The sequence below is a fragment of the Tachypleus tridentatus genome, unplaced genomic scaffold (assembly GCF_004210375.1).
Source record: "Tachypleus tridentatus isolate NWPU-2018 unplaced genomic scaffold, ASM421037v1 Hic_cluster_1, whole genome shotgun sequence".
Classification (NCBI taxonomy): domain Eukaryota; kingdom Metazoa; phylum Arthropoda; class Merostomata; order Xiphosura; family Limulidae; genus Tachypleus; species Tachypleus tridentatus.
The window spans coordinates 31207050-31219263 of record NW_027467777.1 but is presented as its reverse complement, the minus strand read 5'-3'; the positions used below and the strand labels follow the sequence as shown (position 1 = coordinate 31219263).

Genomic DNA, 12214 nt, shown 5'->3' with positions numbered 1-12214 from the left:
TGATGATTTAGTAGGAAGTCGTTCATTCCACAGATTCGAACAATTCCTTTCCAGAATCAGATCACGTGATTAAATACATAATAAAGACAAAGCGATGTGTAATATCAAAATTCTCTCACAAACTTACCATAAGCGTCTCCCGCTAGGACGACAAGAGAGAACAGAACCAGGAATGCGGTTTTCATGTCTACAGTATACGAATCACAAGACACTGAAGAGATTCAAAATAAATTAAAACAATTTATTCAAACAGGAACAAAACTTACAACGGAATTCCAGAAAACAAACGAACAATTTTGTTTTGAAAAATTACAAAGACGTAATTCTGAGTTGTTGTTAAACTGTGGTTTGTTACAAATATCACGAATGATAATTTTAACACGTTAAAAAATTGTATCTTACTTCACTTGTTATTCAGAAAAAAAAGTTCTATTTTAAAGATGCTAAGAAAGTTATTACTTCTAAAGTTATAAAACAGATAATTCACACATAATGTATCAACATAAAGATATCCTACCTTCCGATGATTTTCAGTTAACTTCACTTGCAAGTTTTGTCTATTGTTTCAGACAGAACTAGAAATACCGAGCAGTCCATATCTTTTATAGTAAAATGTTCACCAAAAAACACGAAATGAAATTTCTCAGAAACTGCTTCACCATATCTGACACCACCTTGATCTGAATATAAAAACTTGTATTGTGGAACACTTTACAAGTCGTCTTGTAACATTCCGAAGATTTCTTGGAAGAGTTTATTTTCTCATTGTTAATAGGTTCAATATTTTTATATCAGTTACAGGTAAATATTCCTCATGGTCAGGACCAGTGACACGCTAAAATCGGGTTTCCATACTTGTCCTTGGCAAAGCAAAGATAAACAAATATACAGATCTGACCTTGACAACAAACTGAGGTACACATTATGGAAAGGAGCTCTTTGTCTCTCTCAGAGTCGAAGTGTCACGTAAAAAAAACTGTCTTCACCCGATCTTTTAGACGTTGAAAACTAGACTAAAATATTTGTCTATTATAATATGTTTGTCCTGAGAGTTGTTCATTTCATGAGACGACACTTTACGTTACAAACAAACATACAAGATTAAGAAACCATTTATAAGCATAGGTTGATATTAAATTTCATTATTTTATAGCCGTACAGCAATAAACTTTAAGGCTTATAGGGCTAAAATTCAAGGTTCAAACCTTTCGGTGGATACGTTGGAATCCCATATGACTTGTGTTTATAAACGTTGATTAAATTTCGAGTTAAGTTATTCTCAAACGACTATGTAATTATAGTGGAGTTTCTGTTTGAGTTATTCTCAAACGAGTGTGTGTTTATAGTGGCGTTTCTGTATCAGTTATTCTCAAACGATTGTGTTTTTACAGTGGTGTTTCTGTATCAGTTATTCTCAAACGACTGTTTTTTTATAGTGGTTTTTTTGCATCAGTGATTCTCAAACGACTGTGTTTTTATAGTGGTGTTTCTGTATCAGTTATTCTCAAACGACTGTGTTTTTATAGTGGTGTTTCTGTATCAGTTATTCTCAAACGACTGTGTTTTTATAGTGGTGTTTTTGTATCAGTGATTATCAAACGACTACGTTTTTATAGTGGTGTTTCTGTATCAGTTATTCTCAAACGACTGTATTTTTTATAGTGGTGTTTCTGTATCAGTTATTCTCAAACGACTATTTTTTTTATAGTGGTGTTTTTGTATCAGTGATTCTCAAACGACTGTGTTTTTTATAGTGGTGTTTCTGTATCAGTGATTCTCAAACGACTATTTTTTTTAGTGATGTTTTTGTATCAGTGATTCTCAAACGACAGTATTTTTAAAGTGGTGTTTCTGTATCAGTGATTCTCAAACGACTATGTTTTTATAATGGTGTTTTTGTATCAGTGATTCTCAAACGACTGTGTTTTTATAGTGGTGTTTTTGTATCAGTGATTATCAAACGACTACGTTTTATAGTGGTGTTTCTGTATCAGTTATTCTCAAACGACTGTGTTTTTTATAGTGGTGTTTCTGTATCAGTTATTCTCAAACGACTGTGTTTTTTATAGTTATGTTTTTGTATCAGTGATTATCAAACGACTACGTTTTTTATATAGTGGTGTTTCTGTATCAGTTATTCTCAAACGACTGTGTTTTTTATAGTGGTGTTTCTGTATCAGTTATTCTCAAACGACTGTGTTTTTATAGTGGTGTTTCTGTATCAGTTATTCTCAAACGACTGTGTTTTTTATAGTGGTGTTTTTGTATCAGTGTTCTCAAACGACTGTGTTTTTTATAGTGGTGTTTCTGTATCAGTTATTCTCAAACGACTATTTTTTTTATAGTGGTTTTTTTGTATCAGTGATTCTCAAACGACTGTGTTTTTTATAGTGGTGTTTTTGTATCAGTGATTCTCAAACGACTGGGTTTTTATAGTGGTGTTTCTGTATCAGTTATTCTCAAACGACTATTTTTTATAGTGGTGTTTCTGTATCAGTGATTCTCAAACGACTATTTTTTATAGTGGTTTTTTTGTATCAGTTATTCTCAAACGACTGTGTTTTTATAATGGTGTTTCTGTATCAGTTATTCTCAAACGACTGTGTTTTTATAGTGGTGTTTCTGTATCAGTTATTCTCAAACGACTGTGTTTTTATAGTGGTGTTTTTGTATCAGTGTTCTCAAACGACTGTGTTTTTATAGTGATGTTTCTGTATCAGTTATTCTCAAACGACTATTTTTTATAGTGATTTTTTTTATCAGTGATTCTCAAACGACTGTGTTTTTATAGTGGTGTTTCTGTATCAGTTATTCTCAAACGACTGTGTTTTTTATAGTGGTGTTTCTGTATCAGTTATTCTCAAACGACTGTGTTTTTATAGTTATGTTTTTGTATCAGTGATTATCAAACGACTACGTTTTTATAGTGGTGTTTCTGTATCAGTTATTCCCAAACAACTGTATTTTTATAGTGGTGTTTCTGTATCAGTTATTCTCAAACGACTATTTTTTATAGTGGTGTTTTTGTATCAGTGATTCTCAAACGACTGTGTTTTTATAGTGGTGTTTCTGTATCAGTGATTCTCAAACGACTATTTTTTTATAGTGATGTTTTTTGTATCAGTGATTCTCAAACGACTGTATTTTTTAAAGTGGTGTTTCTGTATCAGTGATTCTCAAACGACTACGTTTTTTATAGTGGTGTTTCTGTATCAGTTATTCTCAAACGACTGTGTTTTTATAGTGGTGTTTCTGTATCAGTTATTCTCAAACGACTGTGTTTTTATAGTTATGTTTTTGTATCAGTGATTATCAAACGACTACGTTTTTATAGTGGTGTTTCTGTATCAGTTATTCTCAAACGACTGTGTTTTTTTATAGTGGTGTTTCTGTATCAGTTATTCTCAAACGACTGTGTTTTTATAGTGGTGTTTCTGTATCAGTTATTCTCAAACGACTATTTTTATAGTGGTTTTTTTGTATCAGTGATTCTCAAACGACTGTGTTTTTATAGTGGTGTTTCTGTATCAGTGATTCTCAAACGACTATTTTTTTATAGTGGTGTTTCTGTATCAGTGATTCTCAAACGACTGTGTTTTTATAGTGGTGTTTTTGTATCAGTGTTCTCAAACGACTGTGTTTTTATAGTGGTGTTTCTGTATCAGTTATTCTCAAACGACTATTTTTTATAGTGGTGTTTTTGTATCAGTGATTCTCAAACGACTGTGTTTTTATAGTGGTGTTTCTTTATCAGTTATTCTCAAACGACTATTTTTTATAGTGGTTTTTTTGTATCAGTGATTCTCAAACGACTGTGTTTTTATAATGGTGTTTCTGTATCAGTTATTCTCAAACGACTGTGTTTTTATAATGGTGTTTCTGTATCAGTTTTTCTCAAACGACTGTGTTTTTATAATGGTGTTTCTGTATCAGTTATTCTCAAACGACTGTGTTTTTATAGTGGTGTTTCTGTGTTAGTTATTCTTAAACGACTCTGTTTTTATAGTGGTGTTTCTGTATCAGTTTTTCTCAAACGACTGTGTTTTTATAGTGGTGTTTCTGTATCAGTTATTCTCAAACGACTGTGTTTTTATAGTGGTGTTTCTGTATCAGTTATTCTCAAACGACTGTGTTTTTATAGTGGTGTTTTTGTATCAGTGATTATCAAACGACTACGTTTTTATAGGGTTTTTCTGTATCAGTTATTCCCAAACAACTGTTTTTTTATAGAGGTGTTTCTGTATCAGTTATTCTCAAACGACTGTGTTTTTATAATGGTGTTTCTGTATCAGTTATTCTCAAACGACTGTGTTTTTATAGTGGTGTTTTTGTATCAGTGTTCTCAAACGACTGTGTTTTTATAGTGGTGTTTCTGTATCAGTTATTCTCAAACGACTATTTTTTATAGTGGTGTTTTTGTATCAGTGATTCTCAAACGACTGTGTTTTTATAGTGGTGTTTCTGTGTTAGTTATTCTCAAACGACTGTGTTTTTATAGTGGTGTTTCTGTATCAGTTATTCTCAAACGACTGTGTTTTTATAGTTATGTTTTTGTATCAGTGATTATCAAACGACTACGTTTCTATAGTGGTGTTTCTGTATCAGTTATTCCCAAACAACTGTATTTTTATAGTGGTGTTTCTGTATCAGTTATTCTCAAACGACTGTGTTTTTATAGTGGTGTTTCTGTATCAGTTATTCTCAAACGACTGTGTTTTTATAGTGGTGTTTCTGTATCAGTGATTCTCAAACGACTATTTTTTATAGTGATGTTTTTGTATCAGTGATTATCAAACGACAGTATTTTTAAAGTGGTGTTTCTGTATCAGTGATTCTCAAACGACTATGTTTTTATAATGGTGTTTTTGTACAAGTGATTCTCAAACGATTGTGTTTTTATAGTGGTGTTTTTGTATCAGTGATTATCAAACGACAACGTTTTTATAGTGGTGTTTCTGTATCAGTTATTCTCAAACGACTGTGTTTTTATAGTGGTGATTCTGTATCAGTTATTCTCAAACGACTGTGTTTTTATAGTTATGTTTTTGTATCAGTGATTATCAAACGACTACGTTTTTATAGTGGTGTTTCTATATCAGTTATTCCCAAACAACTGTGTTTTTATAGTGGTGTTTCTGTATCAGTTATTCTCAAACGACTGTGTTTTTATAATGGTGTTTCTGTATCAGTTATTCTCAAACGACTGTGTTTTTATAATGGTGTTTTTGTATCAGTGTTCTCAAACGACTGTGTTTTTATAGTGGTGTTTCTGTATCAGTTATTCTCAAACGACTATTTTTTATAGTGGTTTTTTTGTATCAGTGATTCTCAAACGACTGTGTTTTTATAGTGGTGTTTCTGTATCAGTGATTCTCAAACGACTATTTTTTTATAGTGGTGTTTCTGTATCAGTGATTCTCAAACGACTATTTTTTATAGTGGTGTTTCTGTATCAGTGATTCTCAAACGACTATTTTTTATAGTGATGTTTTTGTATCAGTGATTATCAAACGACAGTGTTTTTAAAGTGGTGTTTCTGTATCAGTTATTCTCAAACGACTGTGTTTTTATAGTGGTGTTTCTGTATCAGTTATTCTCAAACGACTGTGTTTTTATAGTGGTGTTTTTGTATCAGTGATTCTCAAACGACTATTTTTTATAGTGGTGTTTTTGTATCAGTGATTCTCAAACGACTGGTTTTTTTATAGTGGTGTTTTTGTACAAGTGATTCTCAAACGATTGTGTTTTTATAGTGGTGTTTTTGTATCAGTGATTATCAAACGACTACGTTTTTATAGTGGTGTTTCTGTATCAGTTATTCTCAAACGACTGTGTTTTTATAGTGGTGTTTCTGTATCAGTTATTCTCAAACGACTGTGTTTTTATAGTTATGTTTTTGTATCAGTGATTATCAAACGACTACGTTTTTATAGTGGTGTTTCTGTATCAGTTATTCCCAAACAACTGTGTTTTTATAGTGGTGTTTCTGTATCAGTTATTCTCAAACGACTGTGTTTTTATAATGGTGTTTCTGTATCAGTTATTCTCAAACGACTGTGTTTTTATAGTGGTGTTTCTGTATCAGTTATTCTCAAACGACTGTGTTTTTATAGTGGTGTTTTTGTATCAGTGATTCTCAAACGACTACGTTTTTATAGTGGTTTTTCTGTATCAGTGATAATCAAACGACTATTTTTTTTATAGTGGTGTTTCTGTATCAGTTATTCTCAAACGACTGTGTTTTTATAGTGGTGTTTCTGTATCAGTTATTCTCAAACGACTGTGTTTTTATAGTGGTGTTTTTGTATCAGTGTTCTCAAACGACTGTGTTTTTATAGTGGTGTTTCTGTATCAGTTATTCTCAAACGACTGTATTTTTATAGTGGTGTTTCTGTATCAGTTATTCTCAAACGACTATTTTTTATATTGATGTTTTTATAGTGGTGTTTTGTATCAGTGATTCTCAAACGACTGTTTTTTATAGTGGTGTTTCTGTATCAGTGATTCTCAAACGACTATTTTTTTATAGTGATGTTTTTGTATCAGTGATTATCAAACGACAGTATTTTTAAAGTGGTGTTTCTGTATCAGTGATTCTCAAACGACTATGTTTTTATAATGGTGTTTTTGTACAGTGATTCTCAAACGACTGTGTTTTTTTATAGTGGTGTTTTTTGTATCAGTGATTATCAAACGACTACGTTTTTATAGTGGTGTTTCTGTATCAGTTATTCTCAAACGACTGTGTTTTTTATAGTGGTGTTTCTGTATCAGTTATTCTCAAACAACTGTGTTTTTTTATAGTGGTGTTTCTGTATCAGTTATTCTCAAACGACTGTGTTTTTATAGTGGTGTTTTTGTATCAGTGTTCTCAAACGACTGTGTTTTTATAGTGCTCTTTCTGTATCAGTTATTCTCAAACGACTATTTTTTATAGTGGTGTTTTTGTATCAGTGATTCTCAAACGACTGTGTTTTTATAGTGGTGTTTCTGTATCAGTTATTCTCAAACGACTGTGTTTTTATAGTAGTGTTTCTGTATCAGTTATTCTCAAACGACTGTGTTTTTTATAGTGATGTTTTTGTATCAGTTATTCTCAAACGACTGTGTTTTTATAGTGGTGTTTCTGTATCAGTTATTCTCAAACGACTGTGTTTTTATAGTGGTGTTTCTGTATCAGTGATTATCAAACGACTACGTTTCTATAGTGGTGTTTCTGTATCAGTTATTCCCAAACAACGGTATTTTTATAGTGGTGTTTCTGTATCAGTTATTCTGAAACGACTATTTTTTATAGTGGTGTTTTTGTATCAGTGATTCTCAAACGAATGTGTTTTTATAGTAGTGTTTCTGTATCAGTGATTCTCAAACGACTATTTTTTATAGTGATGTTTTGTATCAGTGATTATCAAACAACAGTATTTTTAAAGTGGTGTTTCTGTATCAGTGATTCTCAAACGACTATGTTTTTATAATGGTGTTTTTGTACAAGTGATTCTCAAACGATTGTGTTTTTATAGTGGTGTTTTTGTATCAGTGATTATCAAACGACTACGTTTTTATAGTGGTGTTTCTGTATCAGTTATTCTCAAACGACTGTGTTTTTATAGTGGTGATTCTGTATCAGTTATTCTCAAACGACTGTGTTTTTTTATAGTTATGTTTTGTATCAGTGATTATCAAACGACTACGTTTTTTATAGTGGTGTTTCTATATTAGTTATTCCCAAACAACTGTGTTTTATAGTGGTTTTTCTGTATCAGTTATTCTCAAACGACTGTGTTTTTTTATAATGGTGTTTCTGTATCAGTTATTCTCAAACGACTGTGTTTTTATAATGGTGTTTTTGTGTCAGTGTTCTCAAAAGACTGTGTTTTTTATAGTGATGTTTCTGTATCAGTTATTCTCAAACGACTATGTTTTTATAGTGGAGTTTCTGAGTCAGTGATTCTCAAACGACTGTGTTTTTATAGTGGTGTTTCTGTATCAGTTATTTTCAAACGACTATGTTTTTATAGTGGAGATTCTGAGTCAGTGATTCTCAAACGACTGTGTTTTTATAGTGGTGTTTCTGTATCAGTTATTTTCAAACGACTGTGTTTTTATAGTGGTGTTTCTGTATCAGTGATTCTCAAACGCTATAACGTCCTAATGGTTGAAAGGACGGTCATGCTTGGTGGGATGGGGGTACGAACCCTGACCCTGAGATTGTGAGTCCCAAATGACTGTGATTCACTGTTGTATATTATTTCGAAGGTGTTTCTTCACATTTCTGTCCTCTGTCTAACGTTTGGAACTAGAACAATCTGTTATTTCTATTATGTTTGTTGGTATTTCTCTCACGCTATATTGATTTCTCACTTAAGTGTGTTTTAAACAATATATGTATCATGAGTTGCTATAGAAGAATATCTTTTATACACATAGTACACAATAATTATGGAAAACGTATGTCTCCCCGTCTGTGTTACACTTTGCAGAAAAATACTTTCTCACGATTCAGCTCCATCTACAGTCTTTCTATAAAAAACTCAGACTCAACTTTCGTCCTGTAAGAAATATGTTTACTTGACCCACAATATTATTCAGTTATAAACACGTGAGTTAAAGACAACTCAGGACAGTTTTAGGTTTCACCAAGAATTATTTGCAATAGTAAGACGTTATTCACAGTGTAAATAAATGTAAATAGTAAACCACGTGTGCTTCATGTCACAACCATTATGTATGCCTCAATGTTCTATAAAGTTGTGTTTCAAAAGAAGCTGATCTTCTAAATTTATCTGACAGCTCCTTTCTTGGACTTGTCTAATGTATTTCGTCTCATCTCTGGTTGGCTGCGGCCCGGCATTGCCAAGCGTGTCAAGGCGTGTGAAATGTAATCTGATGGTCGCGGGTTCGCATTCCCGTCGTGCCAAACATGCTCGCCCTCCCACACATATGGGCGTTATAATGTGACGGTAAGTCCCACTATTCGTTGGTAAAAGTGAAGCCCAAGAGTTATAGGTGGGTGGTGATGAGTAGCTGCCTAAGCTCTAGTCTTACACTGCTAAATTAGGGACAGATAGCACAGATAGCCCTCAAGTTGCTTTGTGCGAAATTCAAAAACAAACAAAGAAAACAAACTGTTTGGCTTCTTTCAAACATCAGCGTAAAACGTGACGATGATTATACACCCCTCATTTTTGATTTGATAGATTAAAGAAAAGGCAGCTAATTAACAGCACCCACAGCCAACTTTTGCGCTCTCTATTCGAAAAGTAGTATTTCACTTTTACTCTTATAACGCGAGATTCTGCGTTTCGATAGGGACGAGACAAGATATACCTCTGAAGGCTTGCGAATTCTACGTGCTCTACGACTTATTTTAGTATCATATTCTCCGAGTTCCTACTATTCACCTCGAGTTTCACGCTAGCAGATACAGAGACAGAAGACCTTATTACCTTAAGAAGTAACCCGAGACTGCAAGTTTCACTAAGTTAAACAGAGAGGCGTCATGCCGGCCGGAGTCGGAGCGGTCAGACACCATGGAGAACGCTGTAGCGTCTGATAAAGAGGGAACAAGTCCGTGTAGAACAGGGACCAAAAGTAAGTCTAGTGACGGTGGCCATATAGTAGATGATAATGTAAAATTAAAATCCCTGATGTTTATTGCTGAAAAGAACTAAAAGCCAAACTAACTCCTGCTAAATATGCTACTGTAAGAACTAGAAAACAAAGAACACTTATTAAGGATATTTTACTTTCAACTTGTGATGATAGTGTAGCTAATAAGCCTACAGTATCAGACAACGACAATCAAATAACTAGTAGTTTAAGTATCTCAAACCTCACCCTGGATATTCCACAACACACAAATTCTAAAGAAGACGAAATTGTTCCTGACGACGAAGGCTTCGCGCTCGTTCGTGACTCGTAGTTAGAAAAAAAAACTTAAACAAAAGTCAACCGATCTCGCCAAACGTACACAACTCGCACCGGATATACCAAAGCATTCCATTATTATCCAAGGAGTCCCTGGTAGTTTCAACCAGCCACAACTGGCCAAAGAAATATACAGGTGCTAGCCAACGACCACGATTATTAACATTAAGCGTCTGTCTAGAGGCGGTGTTATGGTTCAAGGAAAGGAACCCGCTGACACATGGTTGAGATATGTTTGTTTTATCACTGTTTTGTCAAACTGTTTTTGATGATTTGAGGTTCGACACATTATAATAAAACAGTCTTTATCACATATACTTTAATTTATAACTTTTATTTTTCTCGTCAATTTTTAGTGACAATGGTGCATGGAAAGCATGTCACTTAAAAAATATAGACTTTAATTTTAAAACAAAAATACCAAAATAATTAAAGGTTTTTTTTTTGATTTTAATTTCCGTGCTCAACTCAAGATTTCCTAGCAGCGACGATAGATGTCGCTTTCGGTGCGTCTCCCCGAACTGCACCAGCAAAGGATGGACATCGATTACATCTGGTAGAATCTGCTGAACACGAATGCAGAGAAGGACAACATGTTTCTCCACTACAGCAACAAACGGCATTGCGAATTCCGCAACAACCGAAACCACCATTAGGATGCAAGCAACAAGTATTCCCGTCAGGGCAGATCCATCCATTTCCACAGTAAACAACAGCTACGGATAAAATAAATCGTTCATATTACATTATGTGTTAACAATAGAATGTTTATCACTGATCGTTTCGACTCTCCCAGGTAATATCATAATAACCTTTATTTTACTTCACACTATCAAGAGACTAAGTTAAGGAAAACATAACTTTTAGCTGTTGTCGTTATTAAACACGTGACAGAGGTAGACAAATGGCTAGTCCTGTACCATGTGTTTCTACACCAGTGGACCAATACCAAGCATTTTAATTACTGTGTAAACAAGTGTTTTATATCTAAAATTAATAAGAAACCTAAGAAAGAGCACAACTTCTATAACCGTTTAACCCTCAATTTTAATATTATAAGATGTATAATAACATGTCTGTGATAAAGGTTTTTTAATTCAACTATTTTAAAAATAAATTGTAAACAGTTTAAAAATATAACTTGGCTAATTATCTGAATTAATTATATATTATGTGCACGTCCATCTGTTAATGTATGTGATCTGTTTCTTATTTTACTTCTTGTTTCTCCGGACGATGGCGCTGTAGATGACAAAAGAAACATGGAGAGACTGGTTCAACAAAATTAACTGTTTATTTTATGAAAGTTTTACCGTGTTAAACAGTTTAGTAGATTTTAGTTTTATCGTGTTATATAACTTACGTTCAGATTGATGATTTAGTAGGAAGTCGTTCATTCCACAGATTCCAACAATTCCTTTCCAGAATCAGATCACGTGATTAAATACATAATAAAGACAAAGCGATGTGTAATATCAAAATTCTCTCACAAACTTACCATAAGCGTCTCCCGCTAGGACGACAAGAGAGAACAGAACCAGGAATGCGGTTTTCATGTCTACAGTATACGAATCACAAGACACTGAAGAGATTCAAAATAAATTAAAACAATTTATTCAAACAGGAACAAAACTTACAACGGAATTCCAGAAAACAAACGAACAATTTTGTTTTGAAAAATTACAAAGACGTAATTCTGAGTTGTTGTTAAACTGTGGTTTGTTACAAATATCACGAATGATAATTTTAACACGTTAAAAAATTGTATCTTACTTCACTTGTTATTCAGAAAAAAAAAGTTCTATTTTAAAGATGCTAAGAAAGTTATTACTTCTAAAGTTATAAAACAGATAATTCACACATAATGTATCAACATAAAGATATCCTACCTTCCGATGATTTTCAGTTAACTTCACTTGCAAGTTTTGTCTATTGTTTCAGACAGAACTAGAAATACCGAGCAGTCCATATCTTTTATAGTAAAATGTTCACCAAAAAACACGAAATGAAATTTCTCAGAAACTGCTTCACCATATCTGACACCACCTTGATCTGAATATAAAACTTGTATTGTGGAACACTTTACAAGTCGTCTTGTAACATTCCGAAGATTTCTTGGAAGAGTTTATTTTCTCATTGTTAATAGGTTCAATATTTTTATATCAGTTACAGGTAAATATTCCTCATGGTCAGGACCAGTGACACGCTAAAATCGGGTTTCCATACTTGTCCTTGGCAAAGCAAAGATAAACAAATATACAGATCTGACCTTGACAACAAACTGAGG

At 33.2% G+C, this 12214-nt stretch overlaps 2 protein-coding genes across 2 annotated transcripts in view; both read right to left on the bottom strand.

Moving 5' to 3' along the window:
* The window catches only part of LOC143241750 (progranulin-like), a 43994-nt gene extending 43791 nt beyond the window's left edge, over positions 1-203 (bottom strand). The window contains exon 1 of the mRNA XM_076484974.1: positions 128-203. Within this exon, the coding sequence (XP_076341089.1) occupies positions 128-185 (58 nt within the window). The 5' untranslated portion in view covers positions 186-203. The remainder of the gene's footprint in view (positions 1-127) is intronic.
* Positions 204-10356: 10153 nt separating this feature from the next.
* Positions 10357-11509, bottom strand: LOC143241954 (granulin-like). Its single transcript, XM_076485282.1, has 2 exons — positions 11426-11509; positions 10357-10643 (listed from the first exon to the last, which is right to left on the bottom strand). The coding sequence occupies exons 1-2, from the start codon at positions 11481-11483 to the stop codon at positions 10396-10398; spliced, it is 306 nt and encodes a 101-aa protein (XP_076341397.1). The 5' UTR covers positions 11484-11509; the 3' UTR covers positions 10357-10395.
* Between the last annotated feature and the right edge of the window lie 705 nt (positions 11510-12214).